The sequence below is a fragment of the Rhipicephalus sanguineus genome, chromosome 1, assembly GCF_013339695.2.
Source record: "Rhipicephalus sanguineus isolate Rsan-2018 chromosome 1, BIME_Rsan_1.4, whole genome shotgun sequence".
Taxonomy (NCBI): Eukaryota; Metazoa; Arthropoda; class Arachnida; order Ixodida; family Ixodidae; genus Rhipicephalus; species Rhipicephalus sanguineus.
The window spans coordinates 67742782-67764331 of record NC_051176.1 but is presented as its reverse complement, the minus strand read 5'-3'; the positions used below and the strand labels follow the sequence as shown (position 1 = coordinate 67764331).

Below are 21550 nucleotides of genomic sequence, written 5' to 3'. Positions count from 1 at the left end.
TTGAAGTATTTAATGCGTCGCCATCGCGGTTCCACTGTGCAGAGCCTTTGCAGCCCTCCTTTATCTGATCAAATGTTGACTTCACCACATCTACGTGGGTCTTGCATGTAATGTCTCAGAGTCTCCAATTAATGCTTCGGGATCTGTTTGACCTAAAATGTCCCGGTATTGCCAAAACTTAGGAAAGATTGACTTGAACGCTCCCACGAGATTAGCGTTTGGTGCGCCTGCTTGATATCCGAATGTATGGGACATGTCCTAAGCAAATGCATGTCAATGAGAATATGAGCAACCATTTCGGTAGGGTGTTTTTTTTGCGAGGCATACAATCATATAAATGCCTGATTTCATATGTACCAAGTGGTTTTCGTCATTTAACTCGGTGTTCGTTTGTGCGTTAAAGGTCATTTTAGCTTCCTTTTATTGCTTACTGAGCATAACAGTCAGTGGCCATACCAGTCATAAGTGGTTGGTGCTGCAGTGAGTTCGCTGATTCTGAAGTATCATAAGCAATTGACGCTTAGTATTGTTCACATATTGAAATGTACTACATTTATCAACTTGTGTTAATGCAAAAGCTGTCGCCAATTTATTTCAATTTTTCTGATCTGACCAAGGAGTAGAGTGCCCACGTGAAATGACTTCTGCACCTCCACCACCGGGCTGTTCAACGGGTAGAGTGCACTGAACGATTTGGATAAATTTTTTTCGTAATCTACTTTCTCTGTGTTCATTGCAGATAGCCAACCATGCAGTGATAATGATGTCCCCTCTCCATGCCGTAAAGAAGAGAACACGGACGCCAGAGACCTTGCACGTGGCCGTAGTGAGGGCACGAAAACGAGAACTCTAATGCAGTTTCTTAGATACCTAAAGAGTAAATAAAATAACGTAACACTAGCGTAGTCAATTGGTTTTGAATAACTGCTTATTAGTTATTCTCGTTTTCGAAATATTTCAGTGTTACCATTTTATGCAGGTATTTCCAGCCTTGTCTGGTATTTGCGGATGAGTGCATTCATTTTAATGCTCAACTCAGCCTCCCTACTACAGCATCATTCTGTTCATTCAGGGAGTTCACTTTATCATTAGCACCATGCTTGGACAGAACACAGGAACATACATGTTGTTGGTTCATTTCTACATTGACAGTCAATCGGCGAATATGAGAATTGCACTAACAAAGATACACTTGCTGAAGTTTTGTATCCGCGTTAAAAGGCCTACAAGGAGCGAGCCTTCAAATACATAGTGTCGATGACCACGGAAGGCCGTTTCACGGACGGCCAACAAAAAGCTAGGTCAGAACACATCTGCATCACTTGCATATTAATCACCAAATATTTTGGGGCCTTTTCGTGTCACATCAAGGCTATGATCGTGAACAAGGGTATACTGGTGAGCACAGCATGTCGCAACCGGTTTCCACGCATGGTCCAATATAAATGTGTTGTTTATAGTGCTTGTGCATCATCGTATGAACACGGACCCGTTTGTGATGCTTAGACAAATAGAAATTCTTTAGATGCTGCAACCTTCTGTGGCTGTAAATTATTTGCAAAAACGTTCGTACGGGATGGAATATGTGCGCAGTTCCAACGGCAGAGTTTCGTAAATCTCGCTGCGACTTATGATGCTCCTAGTGGACACAGTCACTTCATGAGTAACAGTTGTCGGAGCTTTCAAAAGCAAAATCAAGAAAGGAACAAGTGTATTTGTCCGCAAGGAAGGACCTCAGTTCAGGTTATTTTCCGGCAGAAACTTTATTTCAGAACATTGGCCAAATTTGAAAATTGTATTTCAAACTATTGGCCAAGGTTCATGAGGACTTATCCATCTTTGCGCAGCGCACGAAATTGACAAGGACACAAGAGAAGAGGACGGGACAAGCGCTTGTCCCGTCCTCTTCTCTTGTGTCCTTGTCAATTTCGTGCGCTGCGCAAAGATGGATAAGTTCCAAACTCGCCCGCCTATCAATCCTACTACAGTTCATGAGGATCCCGTCGGAAATGTCGAGATGGCACCTCTTACAAAAACGTATGCATTAACGGCATTACGGCCGTAGGTGCGTAGGTTGTTAAAAGAAACGAGAAACCATCACGACTTTTGCATTTGAAATTTGTTTAAACTCAGCCGGTCATTTCATATATAATTTTAAAGAATGCTTCGACTGAATTTTCATCGTGTAATGTAGTGAGGTTGATACATTGTTGACTGGACAATATGTATACCGTTTTGTATTGTGCGCATAGATCAGGCATTCCCAAATCACGACCGCCAACTTGACATTGTCCCTAAAGGGAAAGTGCTCAGCCCTTGCATTATAAGAACTAAAATACGGCGTAGCAACTTGGAGGATAAGAAGGAAACTCGAGAAGTTAAGGATCATGCAGCATTCGATGGAAGGGAAAACAATATGCGCAGCATTAAAAGCCAGGTATAAAGCAGAGTGGTTCACAGAAGAAGCAGGGGTAGCCATATCTCCGTAGGCATTACGAAAAACAGAATGGGCCTCGGCGGGCCTCGTAATGTGTAGGACCGATAACCGATGCTCATCTAGAACAACGAATGCGCACCAAGGGATGGAACATGCAGCCAAGGAAGGCATTGGATTAGGTGTCGCTACGAGATTATTAAGGAGTTTGTAGCATTAATAGGCCAATTTCCGTGCAGGTGCTACTACAGCACCGTCCACATCTCACGGCGGCCCACAAGGCAGTGAAAGCACTCTTGTGTTTTTTGAGAACGACGGGCTTATGCGAACGCCTCTGACTTGTGGTGCAATCCCGCACGCTGTAGTGAATGCATTGCATCTCTTCTCTCTCTCTCTCTATTTTTTTTCTCTTTCCTCCCTTCTATTTCTCGTCTTTCTATTCCCCTTCCCCGACCCCCCAGTGTAGGGTAGCCAACCGGAAGTGTTTCTGGTTAACCTCCCTGCCTTCTCCTTTTTTCTGTTTCCTTCCTTCCTTGTAGCATTAAACGAAATGAGTTCGCATAAGATAGGGTAAATTGGAAACAGCTGCGAGAGTACAATGGAAATCATTGTGATACAGTGCAATGGCTTTGCAGTTATTTTTTCTGGACACTGTCGTTGGTGTCGTTATCGTTGTCATCATTTTCGTCTTTATTGCTTTTGCCGTCGTCGTCGCCGTTGTGGTTCTTTTTGTCGCTGCTGTTGCTGCCAAGTGCATATCCTCGTGGACAATCATGGCTCACCCCTTCTGAGAAGAGTACCACTGCAATGTAGCTGATAGGGATTCCCTATCTCTCTGTCACGCTTCCATTCAAAGCCAAGTGAACGTAGGCACCGAGAAATTGGGCACGCACGTACACATAAATCTACAGACGGAGTGTACGCCCACCAATACTGGCAGATCTAAGCGTCCATTCTAGTGCCCGGAAACGCGGAAATCGCATTCACCGTTCGTTCGCTGTAGCGTATGCACTCGCCAGCAGTTTGATATATTTGGCCACGTGCATTTCACTGCAATTATACGCACGGTCGTCGGCCGCCACACCGACGCTTTCTCGTTACTGAGCTCGTTCTTTGAAAATTTGTCGCCGTTTTTGTAGTGTCCAAAACAAAAACATTAAAAAGCAATCATGAAATTATAAAAAGGCAGCCTTTTTTCGCCACGCGTATGGGATAAAGGTACTTAGCCCCACGAAAAGCGCAGCGTTTGTGTTTTGTTGCAAACGCGGGAGGAAAGTACGCGTATGAATAAAAGCAAAAAAGCTGGAGGATGTGAAGGAGAGAGAGAGAGTGTGTGTGCGTGTGTGCGTATGCGCTAGTTTAAAACGCAATAAAAGCACTCAAGGTGAGCAAAATACGGGTCACTATACAGTTGAGGTGAAGCAACGTTCGACGGACGCCGTCACTACCACTTGGGATTTGTCCCCCACCTTAAGAACAAGAAGTGTATACAGAAACCGGCTAAGAGACCGAAAGTGCTTACTCGCACTTGAGCTCAATAGGGGCTTTAAAAACACTAATTCCCAGCAGCTCCCAACTTCTCCAAGGTGCTTGGATCTGATCGCCATTAGGAACAAGGCAAGTCACTTTCATTGGAAAATAAATTTACAGTGATAAATGCAGCATTTTTATGGTAATAGCAACTGCACTTCTCGGAAGTCGTGTACCGGCATTTTAGCACCTTGGACACTACCTTTCTTATTCGATGCCGTCCGCGGTGGTCTCATTTTTATGAAGGCGAAGTGCTAGAGGTCCGTGCTCTGTGCGTTGTCATGCAACGTTAAAGAGCCCTTTAAAGGGTTCTTTAAAGCTGTGCGTGGCAACGTGGAGTCTAAAAGCAAATTCATTAAGTATTCCTACGAAAAACTGAAACAAATACAATGGGACACTGTACTTCCGCAGTACGGCCAGTACGTCTTCACTTTTTCTACCATTGCATTTTTCATAATGGTGCCAAAGTTTTGCGTTTGAGGGCCTGATTTGTTCTAACTCTAGCATATGTGCTTGCATACGCAACCGAATACAGTTCTGCATTTGGTTCAGCCGTTTAACCAACGTTTTTTTTTTTCATGTTATAACAGGCCTTCGCTTAGGGTTTTGTTCATCAGAAGATTATGGTTAGCTGTTGGCTGCACGACCAACTGATAGAAACAGCACGACTAGCGTGCGGTATTAAGCATTTCGTAAAGTCCACGCGCTTTCGAGTCTCCGTCCTAGTCATGATGTCAAAAACAGCATATGTGTGAAGCTTAAATGTTGTCTCGGTTCGCACTGCTTACGTCTTGTTCACAGCGGAAAAATGTCACAGACGAGCAATTAGAAGTCACCAGGATGCGCGCTATATCTTGCCCGCATCTAATGCGTTTGTGTGCTGCCTTTCTGATGAAAAAAATTTAAGACCATGCGAAATCAACCTTGTACTAGTATGCATGGTACTAGAATACACAACATTACTAGTGCTGGAACTCATGCCGATGCCTTGTACTATCTTTTACTATGCTTTGATTATTAATGAGGGCAAAAAAACAAGCCTTGCCCTGCGTTGTTTTGTGTATATGTAATCTTGTATATTCCTTTATAAGAAGTATGCTCCGACGTGCCCATATTCACCTAGCTCTATATAAAAATTTATAACGTTAAGACAAGCAACACATCTCGCGAGGCAGGGACTATAAGAAGCTTTGCTGGTTCTGACTGCCCCATCTAGAACAGACTTGCATTATTTTTATTGCTAAAGTTGCCCTCACGCACAACATAGGCAGTACCTTACACATCAACGAATGCGTTTGCTTCGTACACTAAGACCACTAAGTACTGGCGAAGTGATCCATGGGATCAGAGATGTGGGGCTGAAGAAAGGCTCAGGTGAATGTGGGCTGCACGGAGGTGCCGTAGATGCACCTTTGGCGATCCAGAGTGCATCACTGTTGGCGATATGACAGAAGTGGCCTAAGGTATCACATGTGGCGCAACAATGTAGTGGCCACGTTGTTGCTAAAGTTGACGTAAGCGTCCACATAAAAACAAAAATAATTACCTAATTATATAAATATTTTTTAAATATTATTTTATGATTTTAAATAACTATTATATTTATGTAGTTTCTCGCCGCGCCGTCTTTATGTAATTTCTTGAACTTTCTTGCTTTCGTAAGAACAGCTCAAGCGCTGTCATTTTGCATTGACGCTCCGAACAAGCTCGAATACGGTTACTGTTCCACACTGTATTGCGTCTCGGACGTATACATATTCTGTTTGAAAAGTGCCGCTACTGGTCGTACATTGTATATCACAGATTGGCCGCGTTCAGCCAACAAAAATGTTCATTTGCCTACAGATTCGGTGGTCCTGCCTCCTCGATGCTTAATATCGTCATCATTGTCAGTCTGCTTTGTGTCTTCTGGAGGACGAAGCCCTTTTGCAATGATCTAAAATTTAGCCTACCTTGGGCGGCGTGATCCTAAACGCTTTCTCGAGTTTCTTTGCTATTCGTCAGGTTTCAGCCCGATATATTAAAGATGGTAATATGCAATGATTCTGCATTCTTCGCTTAAAGAACAGCGACGGATTGCCTGGCAAGCATTCGGGGATACCGAATCGAATACGAGTACGAATCGTAAACTATTCAAATAGATTTCGAATATTAAGGCAATCATTCCCAAAGCAGCCCTGGAATAGTATGTAACCGTTTCCGAAACAGCCGAAAAATTCCACAACATTTGATTTGAAACAAATATTCGCGAGCTTTAACAAAGGAACATTGGTGTTACTTTTATCCGAAAAAGAACCACAGTTTTGTCAACTAAGGCAAGCTCATATACAGCAACAACTAGAGCCTCACAAATATTTTGTAATTGCATGTAGATTGAAATACAGGAGTGACTACAGCATTGAAAGTGGCACTTTCGCAACAGTTTTTAAATGAAAATCGGTATATAACAAAAAAACTCACAGGGTCCCTATTGCATTCACCTAATATGACTCGAAGGCGAAAGCCATCTTCTTTTCATTCTGAGTCGATGTATTGAAACTCTCCCTTGCTCTTCAAGATATATCTGCACCTCACGTGGTGTTCCAGTGCCTCCAGGATCGGAGGCAATGCAAGATTTCCGCAGCTCACCTGGTTTTGCGCTGCCTCTTGCATCTGTGACCAAGCGAGAATGTCACGTGATTGCGTCACCATATGACATCAGATTATTCGGCGTCATAGAGACGACGCGATTACCTCATAATGACGTCACAAATTTCGGCGATCTGTGACTCACCACGTGATGATGTTTTCTGCATCACTCGTGTTGACGCCGATGCCGCGGGACGCCTCCGGACGCCAACGCCACCGACGCCGACGCCGACGGTCTCTTTTCGCGTTGGATGATGCATCTGAGGCTTTGACCTTAACATTAAACAATATTGATCACTATGTCGCTTCGGCGACACCGGAGTTTTAAGGAAAAATGCATTGATCCAGTAATCAATATAGCACCAATAGTCCCGTAAAACATTGGGCTACATTCATCTTGCTAATTCGATTATTACAACAAGACACGCTACCCCACTCTGTCCCAACGTTTCGTTTCTTTGAGGTTTTTTTCATCGATGATTATTATTAAAAAAATATTCGAGAAATATTTGGCATTTCTAATATGCACCATGCGATTCCAGTACTGAATCGAACAAAACGCTATTCGGCTTGTTATTCGAAATTTTCGAATATTCGCACGCCCCTACAAAACACCTCTCACTCAGAAGCCTAATACTGGAATTGTTACGCCACAGACACATACGTCGACATGGTGATTAGAACACCCTCGAAAATTTCCGCGTGCCAGGTTGCACGTTGAGACGTTTGCCGCCTTTTTATTTTGCCACGGACGCCCGGGCCTCCCCAGCTATAGACACACGCGGGCATCTCCTGCTACAAAAAGAAAAAGAAATAGTAGGGTAGGAAAAGCAGGGAGGCTAACCAGTTTAATTGACAGGGATAGTTGGGCGAGTTGGTTGAAGTTCATCTTTAAAAAGCGCGAAAAAACCACAACAGAGAGGAAGGAAGGAGACAGGAAGCGTCGTCCTGTCTTCTTCCTTCCTGTCTGTTGTGGTGTTTTCGCGCGTTTTAAAGGTAACCTGTTCAGGACATCCGGTTACCTACCCTATACATGGGAACAGGATGGGGGAGATTGAAAGCGAAATAGAGCGCATAAGACAGCACCACGTTTTGCATACAACTTGGCACTTCGATAATTTCCCCGACTTCCGTACTCGTTTCTTAATCTGGATGCAGCCAAAGCACACGGAGAGCTTATGCTACAAATCACTTTTGGCATCTGAGAGGGTCTTTATGCGCTGCATCCAGGTCACGAAACGGGCAAGACCCGCTCCAGCCTGGGCATTTTGTATAAAGAGCTCTTCATATACATAACAGAAAGAGAGATAATAAATTTTAATGGAATTCCCGGAGATGTTAGCTTGGTTGATCGCCTGGCTTGCTACTCTAGGTGTCGGGTGATGACTATGATATATAAAATTATCACCTATACGCACAAATAGTACGTACAGTCACAGACACACATATATACACAAAAGAGTCATTCACAAACTTTCGTTAAATCGCGTGTTCCTCAAAAACAACAACAGATTTTTCGCGCTGCGCATCGCATAACCACTGTCTTGCAACGGGTCGAGAAGCTGCTTTTCCCCCACCCCGCGTGTAGGGTAGTCAACCTAGCCAAAGCTTAGTAAACCTTCATGCCTTTCCCCTTCGTTTTTCTCTCTCATTGCTCACCAACCAGAGCATACACCTCCTTGTCAGAACTATATTTTAAGCGAGGGCTCCTTTATGGCCTCACTTTAGGCAACTTTTCGCACAATATCTCATGGCATAACAGATCCTTGTAACTAGCGCGCAGCGGAAGAAAAAACAAAGGATGGCGCCTGTTTAAACGAGCTCCACCGTTGCAGGCTTGCCATGTGCCGATGGTGTCTCATTATATGGGTGGCTGCTCTGCTGGCAGCCCTGGCTGATGCCGGGCCCACGCGTTGGGCGTGGGCGACGGTGATGCCCGGGTCACACAAGCTGGTAATCCAGGACGGCAAGCCGCCGCACGTGGATTCCTCGATGGCATCAGGGCATGGAGCCGTGGCCTGGGCGAGTTTTCAGGATGACATTTTTGAAAGCGGGTAAGCGGATTGGATGGTTTCTTAAAGGTACACAATTAGTAATCACTTAATCAGTTTATCCCGCCAAACTGTTGCGTCAAACAATAACTTTCCTTTATTTCGGGGTTACTGGGTTTTCTCTTGGACGCACAAATGAAGTCTTTGTCTTTTTTTTTAACCTCTGCTGGCACCTCAAGTATTTCAATGTAACTTTTTGTATTCAAGCCACACCTGCTTACTAAATTGTTGTGCAACTTTTTAGGCTATTTTAAGGGTCTTTTCATATACAATGCAGTTCGTCTTTACCGAAAAAAGTATAGGTATGTTCTGAAGAAGAATGTAAAAATTTGTTGCGTAACCTATATTACGATGGACTGTGAGTGAGCTTCATCGGTCGGTTCTTTTGCGCCTTTTGCTGCTTAAAAAACAGGCTTGTTTGGTAATCTAGAAACGTTACTTGTCATTAAGACTACACTTATCTTTCTTATAGTGCCCGCTTCTTAAAGCAAAAACTTTTGAAACCGCTGATTATTTTAGCTATCACACGAGAACACCTCTGACCATAAATGTGTTCTAGCCACGACATGTGTATAGGTTCAAAAATGTCGGCCTCACGTGCCTAGAGGCTCTTGAAGGCCTACTCTAAGGAAACTTTGCTTTGCATAAATTGCTTAGCAATGAGTAGTACATATTGAAGTATCTTGCAAGACTGCAGGGCGTGTAACACGCTGATCTCTTGACTAGCAGCCTGCCATAGAGCACTTTCACAGACTACACGGGCAACTTGTAGTCCGACATTTCCAGAACAAGGTTTCAAATACTGCACGCGCTCCGCTGTCGTCGCATAACTCGCGAGCCGGCACTACGCGGTTTCTCAACGTTCAGGGGTCTGTGCCATTTTCTATGAGCTGTAACGCCGGAGTTTTTTTTTCTATATTTTTATGGAAAGTACAACTCACATTAAGTTGTTTTGGAGCATCTACAGGTATTCATAATGTAAACTTCTGTAAAGGGCTGGCGCTATTTAGAAGCAACATGTTTACGAGGTCAGAAGTTTACCATTTATATAATCTTGGTGATTTGCTGCAGAAGACGATGCGGGCTGCTTAGGAATACTAAGTTTCTCACTTACAAGGCTTTTCATGTGCTCCTTTTCTAGTAAAAACGTAAGTGTTACTTCTGGCATTGATGTAAGAGCCATAGCTAACATTTTTAGGTGGTAAGCGATGTCATGTAGTATAATACCCTTGACACACGGGCAATAGTAAAGTACTTTGAGGTAAACCCCTTTTGTCGCCTAAAGGGACCATTTGCAGAAAGGAGTTGTGCCGATGACACACGGCACCGGACAACTGCTTTAAGTGGTTCCTCAGAAAAACGCTGTAGAAAAAAATGGCGCTGTTTGTGCAAGCAACGTTTGTGTCAAGTTGTCAATCTTGGCGTGCACTTGCGCACGTGTACGGGGAATACCGGCATCGGTGAGGCTCTCGGCGATCCTTTGGTACACAACACCGTTGTGCTTTTGCCCTCGCAGGGCGTCCAAGTTATCTTCCCAAGAATTTATGAGCGCCCAGGTCGCCTTTTCCGTGCACTGGACCCGTGGTTTTTTCACGGCTTTGGTTGACGGCGCCGATTCAGCAGACTCCATCATTATTATCTCGCCGACACAACAAATGCCAGTCACTGCCAACACTAGAATGGTGGCATGGCGGTTTTCTAGTGATGTGGTGCAGGCGTTTGAGAGTATGTATAGCTATAAAGTATAAACGTTCGCTTTTCGACAAATCGTTCTTCTGCTGAAAATTAAAACATTTTCGCTCGCAAAAAACAAAGTCACTAGGCACCTTAGTGTTGCAACATGTTTTCTTTTATTGATAAATTCTGCACACTGTGTGCGAGAGTACTCCCTTCCTGGCCAAAAAGTAGATGCGCGATCTGCCTTTCCGAAAAGGATCTTTTCTGGAAGGGAGTTACTCCTTTGTCGTGTGTCACTGCGCTCGAACGCCTTTCCGGAAGATGTCCCCTTTTCTAAAGGACTTTAGAGTGGCCGTGTGTCAGGGGTATAAAAGTGGTTCTAAATTTTCGGCCAGATTTCTAGCAATTTTTAAATGAAAGTTTCCGCGGACAAGTGCACTCCTCGTTCGATAAATGGAGGGTATTTCAGGAATGAACAAGTATGTGAGCATACGGCATCGCATTCACAGCTGGACAAATTTGCTCGTATCCGTTTCCTTTTCCTCTTCAAGTTATGTTTACGCATTAGCTTTGAACAGCGCACGTACTACCCCAGTCTTACTATGGAGGCAAATTCTTCTCTATCGTTCGTGTACAAGCAAATCGCTTTCGGTACTGGGCAAAAAACTACGCAAGTGCTATGTTGCATCCGGTTCAGCACTTTCATTCATCGAGGCATCACTCAGTGAACTTTCACACTTGCAGCTGAAGACATGCAAAAGCGGCCTTACTACTTGGTAGTAAGGCCTTGCTAATTGCTACAGTAGGCTTGGCTTTCTTTCAAATTCAAGAAATGGTAAAGAAGAATGCTAAGGGGCCTTAGTAAAGTACGCTTCTACAACAAAGCAGCCACTCTTACTCTGACAGGAGGCTAGCGAAGCCAGAAAGCTAAATACGGACGGCGTGACGAAACCTTCCCACAACTTACCGTGACGTCGTAGATTTTTAAAGCGTCTACGTAGGTCTAGTGAATTGTTTATTGGTAGAAAGTCCCTACGTTGCAGGCTAAATGAACCGATCACTAAAACTAGGAAGTTTAGGGAACTCTTCAGGTGCCACATAGTTGGAAGCCCGCGATACCGTGTTGACATACCGACGCCGAGGTCGGAAGGAAAAGCAAGAAAGCGATTTATGGCCTCTGTCTTTGTAGGTAGCATTGAAGATTGTTTGTTCTTGCAGGTCTATGAAACTATGTTTTTAAAGAGGTATCTTGCCAACGCAAACTAATCGAGTTATTGTCTGTAGCATTTCATTAGGTCAAGATTTTTAGGGATGCATTGGGTGTTGGAAAACTGGGTGTTATGAATTCTTTATTTGAAAATTCCGTGACTTCTCTCGAGCAGCAATTGTATTATTTGGCGTGAACCTGCGCTAAGGAGAACGTGGAAGGCGCTTGCGCATCTCCATTACCATATTAAACGAGACTGAAAGTCCAGGTTGTCTCGCTTTAGACACTGAAAAACAAAAGTGCGTAACATACGACTACTACAGTTTAAACTGCGTCTAGAAAATGCCATCCCATTATTTTTCTAGCAATTTTATGCCTTGTATTCTGCAATAGCCCGTTAATCAAAGTTACCCGAAAAAAATTGATCTTCTCTTCGCAACTGTTTCTACGAGCTCAAGGAGCGTTATCCTTCGTAACCCATGGCCGTGAGCGGTGTGTACATGGTGCTGCACGAGGGAAACGGTTGGACAACGTATTGTAGGCAAGTCACTCTTATAGCACAGCTTTTGGCTACCTTGAGCGGCAGTCGTAGGGGCACTGCCTATATAGTCATTTGCGTATTTGGCCGCTTCAGACACTGCGCCCATTAGGAAACGTCAGGTCTCTATGGCAGCAGTATGTCCATTGCATACGTGGGCTCCCATCCATACAACAGGGAAAAAATGCCTGATTACCAGCGATAGCCTCCGCCTTATACGCGTATGTGATGGGCAGAAAAACAATGTCCTAGTTAGCATGATCCCTAGCATCGCATATGGTCGGCATGTCACCATGTATGGCCTAAATCCTCCCTGTCTAACCGTTCGTTCGCAGATGGGTAGGCTGTACCCTTGCGGTGAACGATGCCGCATGCAGCGGAAAAGGCTTGTACGACTTCAGCCAGCAACACACGCTCTCTGTTGCTGAGCAGTTTCCGTGCTCAGCGCTGTGTGTGTGTTTGTATTTCTTGATCGGGTCTATTTTGCGCTGTATTTGCTTTGTACTGAATTCCGAACACGCCCAAGCTTCCACGCTAAATCAGATAGCGTTGTCCTCAGTGTAGAAGAATGAAGTTCCGCAAAATGAGAGATGCCACTTCGGGCAGAGGCGACTAGGAGTTAAGCAGCCCCGGCGTAGCGTATCAGGTAATCGACACCTACCATTATTAATCGTTTACATGGGGAGGAGTAGAGAAGTGGTCCGTAGAGGTATGCCAATACGATCAAATGGACAACCCGGATACTCTGGCAGCTATAACTCACCAGAAGGACGCTTTTCAAGTTTACGTCACTGGCACGGCGATACAAGCACGGATCTATGGGCGGACAAAATGATACATTCCGTGCCAGTAGAAAGAATGCGTTAGCCGAGAATACGCTTTGAAGACGGCGGCCTCACCCTTATGAGGCGCAGTACTAAACTAAAACTATTCAATCAGGTGATAGAGAAATGCGCGGAATATAATCAACCCCTATATATAGCCTTCATAGGTTACGAGAAGGCATCTCATTCGGTCGAGATATCAGCAGTAATGCAGACACTGTGGAATCAGGGCGTCAATGAAACATATATAAACATACTGGAAGAAATATACAGGAGCTCCACAGCCACCATAGTCCTCCATAAAGAAAGTTACAAACTTACAATAAAGAAGAGTGTAAGGCATGAAGACACGATCTCCCCAATGCTATTCACCGCGTGCTTACGGGAGGCTTTCAGGGCCATAGATTTGGAAGACTTAGGGATATTAGTTAATGGAGAGCACCTTAATTACCTGCAATTCGCTGATGACTTTGCATTAATGAGTAACTCAGGGGACGAATTCTAACTCATGATTACTGAACGGGACAAGGAAAGCAGAACGATAGATCTCAAACTTAAAAACTAAAGTAATGTGCAACAGTCTCGGAAGAGAACAGCGCTTTGCGATAAATAGCGAGGCACTTGAATTTTTAAAGGAAAACTTCTACTTAGAACAGGTAGTAACTGCGGAGCCGAACCATGAGATTGAAGTAACTAGAAGAATGAGGATGAGATGGAGCACATTCGGCAAGCATTCTCAAATCATGAATGGTAGTTAACCACTATCTCTCAAGAGGAATGTATACCTTACCGGTACTTACCTACGGAGCAGAAACCTGGAGGCTTACAAAGTTGGTTCAACTCAGAAAATGATAGGTGTAACCTTAATGGACAAGAAGAAAGCAGAGTGAGTCAGGGAACAGACGGGCGTCAAGGACATTTAGTTGAAATCAAGACGAAGAAATGGGCATGGGCAGGGAATGCAGCGCGTAGGCAAGATAACCGCTGGTCATTAAGAGTAACTCACTGGATTCCAAAAGAAGGCAAATGCGCGAGTGGAAGACAGAAAGTTAGATGGGTAGAGAGATTAAGAAGTTTGCAGGTGTAATGCGGTAGCAGCAACCACAGGACCGGGTTGACTGGAGGAACATGGGAGAGGCCTTTGCCCTGCGGTGGGCGTAGTCAGGCTGATGATGATGATGACGAAACTAAGCGCCTATGTCAGAACGCATGTGCCGTGGTATCACGAGCTGCTGTTTGCGACGATCAGGTAAATAATTACGCTAGGCAAATAATATCGCGCACAGAGAAGTCAGCGGTTTGGAGACGAAGTGCTCGAGAAGGGGTGTGACGGGTTGTTCGTCCGAGGAAATTCAACATTGTTGCAAGGAGGGGATCTTTGCGTTGCTCGACAGGCATATCAGTGACGTCATTAGGTGACATGGATGCGAAGGGCGTCGACATGGAAGCCTCATCGGAAGGTTTGGCAATCGGGAAAGCTCATTGGCATTGGAGGGCTTTCTGCCCAATCGGTAGATAATGCGAATGTCGTATTCTTGAGCGAAGCACCCATCAGTCGAGGAGAATTGGTGGAATTTTTAACGAGCACAGCAAGCAAATACGTGATAGTACGTAACAATGCCAAAAAAGCGACCATATAGATATCGAAAAAACTTGACGAGAATGATGGTCAGGCACTTCTTGTTTGTGATTGCGTCTGCCTTCTTTAAAGCACTACTCGCATACGCGACGACGTACTCGTCGCAGCCATCTTTCAGTTCCGTTAGGACTACACCAGATTTCTGTATGTGTACATCTGTGTACACACACATCTGTGAGTGTACGTGCATCTTCGTGTGTGCATCTGTGTACACACAGAGCTGTGTGCGTGTGTGTGTGTGTGTGTGTGTGTGTGTGTGTGTGTGTGTGTGTGTGTGTGTGTGTGTGTGTGTGTGTGTGTGTGTGTGTGTGTGTGTGTGTGTGTGTGTGTGTGTGTGTGTGTGTGTGTGTGTGTGTGTGTGTGTGCATCTGTTGGCGCAGTGGGGTCGTAGTGTCGAATAATCAATGGAAAGTAAGTGCATTGTAGTTACTCGGAGACTTTGTCACCGGAGATGTAATTGCTCTCGGTAAGCAAATTGGTCAATGCTATGATGATTCTTGTAAAATTGCGTACAAATTCCCAAAGTCAAAAAGGCCTGAAAAAGCTGTGGAGTGCTTTAGGAGTACTGGGCTTGGAAAACTTTGCAAACATGCGGGTTAACGTGCAGGAAACAGAATGTGCCCCAATATTTTTAACCCGCGGGCAGCAAAACGGCATTATTCCATGTTGCGTTCAAGGCCGGAAAACATCCCATGTCTATATCCCACGCGAACGGATGAGGAATGTCGGAAAAACAGGAAGAAAACATGCCAGCAAGATAGCACAAACATGTTTTTTACTTGTAGTTACAGATGATGGCGTCCGTCGTGCGCTCGAATGAAATGAGTGCATTACAGAGTTCAAAAGGCGTCGCCATTAATTCGCACAAGCCGTCGAAAGCTGTCTTCTGACAGTCATATTCAAGCATTGGTATTTGTCAATAGCCCGAGTGGAGATCCAAGAATAAGAAGTACTCCGGCCTTGCAAGTAAAGGAGGGCGTCAACTTTCCGATGTAAAGGATAGACATATTCACAGGTCGTATTAGTGATCCGACCATAATACAAACGGAAGCGTATTCACCCACACATCTTTCGCACTGATACCGCATAAGAAGCCCAAAGACAGTGAGAAGGACGAATGACGAGCCGCTGCAGCGTATTGTTGACTCGTTCGTTAATATACTTTCCCTTGGCTACCGATGCATGGCGTAAATTGTCGAACGTCCCAAGCGTGCTTGGTCCTAATCAAATGAAGAGAGAATTCTATCTGTGCGCGAGGACTAGCTTGTGGTACGGAGATGGAATATCGCCGTCCTAGATAGAGTGAAGAACGCTTGACGACGACAGTGACGATGATAAAGGTGATGATGTGCTTAGAGAGGGATTATCTCGAGATTTCCGGTGACCGCGAGTGTCGTTCGAAGTCTCCAGACCGTCAAGCGGTTCACGGGCTGTGAAAAACCTTAAGATTCTATGCGCAGTGATGGAACAGGGAATTGAAACGTATTTTAGACAAGCTTTCACGATGGCCCGCCTACAGTAGGGAGGATGGTGAACGAGAGAGTGCGTGGGGCCTGGCAACGTTAAAAAATGGGCGACAACGTAAAACGTACGATAGCATCTCGCGTGGTGGTGGTGCAAGATTCGGGCGCAAGCGCCGCATGGTGGCATGTCCCTACCGGGTACAACACTCAGTTTGGCGGGTTTACTAGCAGAAGGGTCAGGCAGTACGTTGTCGGAGGGTGGGTACTACTTTGGCCCGGGCCCAGTCGATTATGGCCCGACGGTGAGACTATAATTTACAGCCGAGGATCATATTGTCACCTCGCCGTGACGGTGAAGAAGACTCCAGCAGAACTCGGAAATGCTTAACTCTTTATTTGGCTGAACTTGTGGCCGGGAAACGGAAAGTCAAACTACAAGCAAGGCACCCTATATACTGTTAGCAGCGAACAGAGCGTCGGCTGTCGATAATCTGCCCTGCGGTAAGGCGCGTCATTTATACATGCAGCATCGAGCATCCCAGCCTTATCGCTGGTGACCGCGTAAGTTCGAGAATGATCTCAACTGTTCGCGTTTGCGCGCTCAAGCTTATAAGAAGGTTCTAAGATAATCTGGAAGGTTCCCAGACATTAGGGCGCGGCTTGCGCAAGGCGGAATGGTGATTTGATCCTCGAGCACGTTCAGGGCACATTGCCATGGATTCGTATTCGGTGGTGTCGTTTTGTCCGACGACAGTTATCGACTTGGCTCTGAAGTTGATGACTTCGCCGTGATGATTTAAGAAGTCCATGCCAAGTATGACATCCCTGGAGCAGTGTTGCATGATTACAAAACTCGCAGGATACGTGCGACTATTGATTGTGACTCTAGCTGCGCAGACTCCAGACGGCGTTATTAGATGGCAGTCTTAACTTTCTTCAACTTGGCGGCGAACGACTCACTGACAATGGAATAATCGGCTCCAGTATCGACGAGAGCTGTGACGCTGTGGCCGTCGATAAGAACGTCGAGGTATCTAGTTCGTCTTGCATTGCGGTTGGGTCGTGGCGTCGGATCACGGCTGTGTTGGTTTGTTCCGCTGCTTCCATGTTGCGTCGTCAGGTCTTCTTCGGTCCGCGAGGTTTTGTCGTCAGAGGTCTGTGTGGTTCGCGTCATGTTCTGAAGGTTTCGTCGCGGCGTCGTCGTCGGCGGCGGAGGATCTTCGGTAGTTCGTCGTACAGCAACCGCACCTCCATTGGTTGCTGCCCTTAGTTTTAGGGATATGGGCTCGCGGAACGGGCCCGGTTAGGGCCGCTGTACTGCTGACGTCGCTGAGGGGACTAGTAGCGTCCAGGCGGCGGCGAACGCGATGTACGTCGAGGTGCCCATTCGGTGGTGGTCAAGTAGTCGGCGATGTCGCATGGCAGCTCACCACGCTGTGGACGTGGTGCGTTGAAGGCGAAGCCGCGTAGACCCCTCTTACGGTACTGGCAGCAGCGGTAGGTGTGGCCGCCTTCCCCGCAGTGATAGCAGAGCGGTCGGTTGTCAGGGTCACGCCAAACGTCGGTCTTTCGGGGGGCATAGCGTTCGCCTGTAGGCGGCAGGGTTGCCAATGGTGGCTACTTTTCGCCAAATTGGCGAATTTGAGAGGCCCGTGGCGACCTAAAGTTACGAATGGCGACATGGCGAATTTTTCGCGATTTTCGGCTTATGTCTCCACTGAGTTATGCAACCTAAGCTCAGTGTCTTCCCAACGATTGAGCATTCTCTGTATTTTTCTTGGGTTTAGACCCACGAGTAGTATGTGCATATTACGCGTCATTCGGTATGTCCGTCCTGTAACTCGTGTGTATCTCCTCAATTCATCTAGATGCAGGAGGTACTGGAATGTCCCTCAGCGACATTCTAGCAAAATGTAAGTCAGCGGACTGCCTTGCAAACCGCGAGGGGGCAGTGTTTGACTATACGTTTATGGCTTTAGGTGCTTTAAGCTTCTCTAAAGTTTCGCTTCTGAAGGGGCTAGACGACGGGTTGGCCGCCTGTTCCGACCATGTCTTCCGCCAAAGCTCCGACTGTTCTGAATAGCTTGGCGACTTATTCACTGTTGCAGTACCCCCAATTCAGCTCGTAAAGACTGTTTTGGAATAGCGAAGAGAGGCGGATACGCGGCTATTCGTGCAATAAAAAATATTTATTGAGGCATTTTCCACTGTTCTCGGTGAGCGTGTGCAATGAAAACAATTGCTATGTAACGTTTTACACTGTCTACCTGATCATTAATAACGCATCAGATTGCCGCGTGTAGATATAGGTGACTATAAGAAAGGGTCAGTGGCGTCTGGTATCATATTAGTTCACACTGAAAAGGTGTAAGACTCACTAATGATCGGTTCCTGTAAGAATGCTGTCGTGTTACCTTCAGTAAACCTTTTAATACTTTTAATTCATATAAGGGTACGTAAAGCTGTCTACAAACAACGCTTTCACGGTTTTCGCCCAAGGTTTACCACACATTTACCTTTGAAACGAGCGGACAGGGATGGAACGATATCATGAGCGTTTCATTCATCCACCCTTGCGCCACCACGCACATCTTGCGGCTAGTCGGCGAAGTAGCACTATGCACTCCCATGGTGAAGCGGGCGAAACGACTGGCATTGAGAAACGTCAACATAATTTCAGGGTCTTGGATGGTACTGTATTCTACGGGGCTATACGTGAGTGGAAACATTTATTACTAGGTATGCCGCGCATATCTAGAATGGCGACTTCTTTGGCGACATTTGTAAAAAAAATGGCGACTTTTGGCGACTTTTTGCTCTTCGTTTGGCGACATTTACTCGAAAGTCAGTGGCAACCCTGGTAGGCGGGCGAGACGGCATCGGAGGTGGTGGCGGTGTCTGCTGACGGAACTGCGACGCAACGGGCCGTTGGTGATTGCGCGGAGTGGCGACAGCATGGCGTGGAACGGCAGCACAGCTCATGGCTTCCGGCTCAGGTTGCGGCGGTGCAGCAACTCTCAACGAATGCTGATGTCAATGTATGGGCACCGTGCATACGTTAGGAGCCGCCACAGTCGCGCGCTGCCTCCAGCGCCAAAGCGGCCACGGCAGCAGATCTGGCGGGATAAGGGAGCAGACAAAGCAGGACGTGGCAAGCCACTGCGCCGTGCTTTGGTGCTTCGCTTGAGGCGTTTCCTTTCCCGTTTGCTTCCGAAAGACGTCAAATTGTTAGCAGCTGTCCGAGAACGTAGCGTTAGCGCGGATGCTTCTTTTCGCCAGACATCGTGTATCCTCAGGCGAACGCGGCAACATTAAATGCATGAGGTGGCGGAAGACAACGGCGGTGACGAGCCCGTTGAGCGAAACTGCGCACGTATAACGCGGGCCGCCTCGCTCACTAAACAATCACAGCTTATCACCCTCGGGCTAACGCGGCAGCGAATGTGGAGCGAGCAGGGGTACAATCGCGGAGCGATGTTGTATGCTATATTATTCTTATCGTCCACCACCTGCGGCTCACTGATCGCGTTGATAACGCGGACGTACCGTCGCTCTGGTCACTAGCCAAGCGCGAGAAGCGCGAAAAGTGTAGTCATCGTAAAAGGCATAGTTCCTCGACTTCACCCCATTGCGAGCGCGTCAGAGCATCCCGCCAAATCTGCGCTTCTTGCCGCTAGGGACGCCGAGCGGAGTTACGTCTGCACGGAGCCTATGCGGCTGCCTTTGCGCCCCTCTTCTCGCCCCCCTTACAATGTATAGGGCTGACTTTGCGCCCCCCCCCCTTCTCGCCCCCTTGCCCCCCCCCCCCCCCCCGTGCGCACGGCTATGCTCGTATGCATTTGTAGGGCCTTTTCAATCGTTGTGGCCTCCAAAGTGAACTCCGTGACTGTCTTGGGCGGGTCGCGTACAAGTCCGGCAAAGAGCTCTTGCTTCACTCTCCGCATCAGGAAACGAAGCTTTTTTTTCTTCGGACATAGCGGGGTCGGCGTGCCGGAACAATCGGGTCATTTCTTCGGAGTACATACCGATGCTTTCGTTCGGGAGCTGTACACGGGTCTCCAACAGGGTTTTCGCTCTTTCCTTGCGGACGACGCTGCCGAAGGTGTCCAGACATGCGGCGCGAAAAAGCTCCCAAGTCGCCAACGTGCCTCCTCTGTTCTCGAAACATGTCCAAGCGGTGTCTTCTAGGGCGAAAGAAACGTACCGTAGTTTGTCTTCACTTGTCCAATTGTTGAAAACGGCGACCCGGTCGTACCTTTCCAGCCAGCTCTCCGGATCTTCTAGCGATGACCCGTGGAAGATTGTTTGCTCCCGTGGCTGATGTAGCCTGATCGAAGTAGGGGCTACTGGGGCGGTCATCGTTGCAGTCGAGGTCACAGCGTTGGGTTGCCTGGCATTGTCTGGAAGGCGTCCGTACTCTGGCTTGAGTCCTAGCTGCCGGCGGCTAGTTCGACGGCTCGGGATGTCTTTAGGTTCTTCCTCTTGACTGCTTTGACTTGGATTGCGACTCCGTGTGGGTGTCCGGAACATGAACGAACCAGCACCTCCACCAGATGTCACGTGGTCGTGACGGTGAAGAAGACTCCAGCAGAACTCGGAAATGCGTGACTTTATTTGGCCGAACTTATTGCCGGTAAACGGAAAGTCAAACTGCAAGTAAGGCACGCTGTATGGGCACCGTGCATACGTTAGGAGCCGCCACAGTCACGCGCTGCCTCCAGCGCCAAAGCGGCCACGGCAGCAGATTTGGCGGGATGGGGAAGGGGGGGGGGAGGAGGGGAGGCAGACGACACAGGCTGCGGCAAGCCACCGCGCCGTGTTTTGGTGCTTCGCTTGAAGCGTTCTCTTTCCCGTTTGCTTCCAAAAGACGTCAAATTGTTATCAGCTGTCAGAGAACGTAGCGCTAGCGCATGTGCTTCTTTTCGCCAGACCTCGTGTATCCTCAGGCGAACGCGGCAACATAAAATGCATTAACTGGGGGAAGACAACGGAAGTGACGAGCCCGCTGAGCAAAACTGCGCACGTGTAACGCGGGCCGTCTCACTCACTAAACAATCACAGCTTATCACCCTCGAGCTAACGCGGCAGCGAACTCAGCGGCAGCTTGAAACCGGCAATACCAGCAATTGCACTGTCACGGCCGCTGAATGAAAAAAAAAAACGCTTTCCATCAAACGGCCATGGCACTGCATTCGCTGCGCCGACTTATTCAGTGCAGCCGAGTTCGTCGTCGCGGCTCGTGTTTTGCTGCCATGGCACTGCAAAGCGTGCCAATTATTATTACGTTTGGATTCAGAGAGCTACGTGATATAGATAGTTTCTTCCTAGGAGCTAATCTGAAGAAGGGCAGGGAACTCCTCGAAGCGGGTCACGTTCACGGCGTCGTGGAAGAGGTGTTGCTCGGCAGATCAACAATCACGGGCAAATGCAACCCCAGAAAAAAAAAAAACATCTATTTACAAAACTCACTTTTGTCGTCGAACAAGTGCGATCCACGGTTCACGCCGATTCCGTTCATATTCTCTAAATGGAAACCGGTAAAAACGCGTGCCCAGAGAA

The 21550-nt window shown here is 46.9% G+C and overlaps 1 protein-coding gene across 1 annotated transcript in view; it reads left to right on the top strand.

Annotated features, from left to right (window-relative positions):
* The window catches only part of LOC119395344 (putative phospholipase B-like 2), a 157662-nt gene that overhangs the window by 13099 nt on the left and 123013 nt on the right, over positions 1–21550 (top strand). Inside the window, exon 2 of the mRNA XM_049417353.1 lies at positions 8428–8646. Within this exon, the coding sequence (XP_049273310.1) occupies positions 8428–8646 (219 nt within the window). The remainder of the gene's footprint in view (positions 1–8427; positions 8647–21550) is intronic.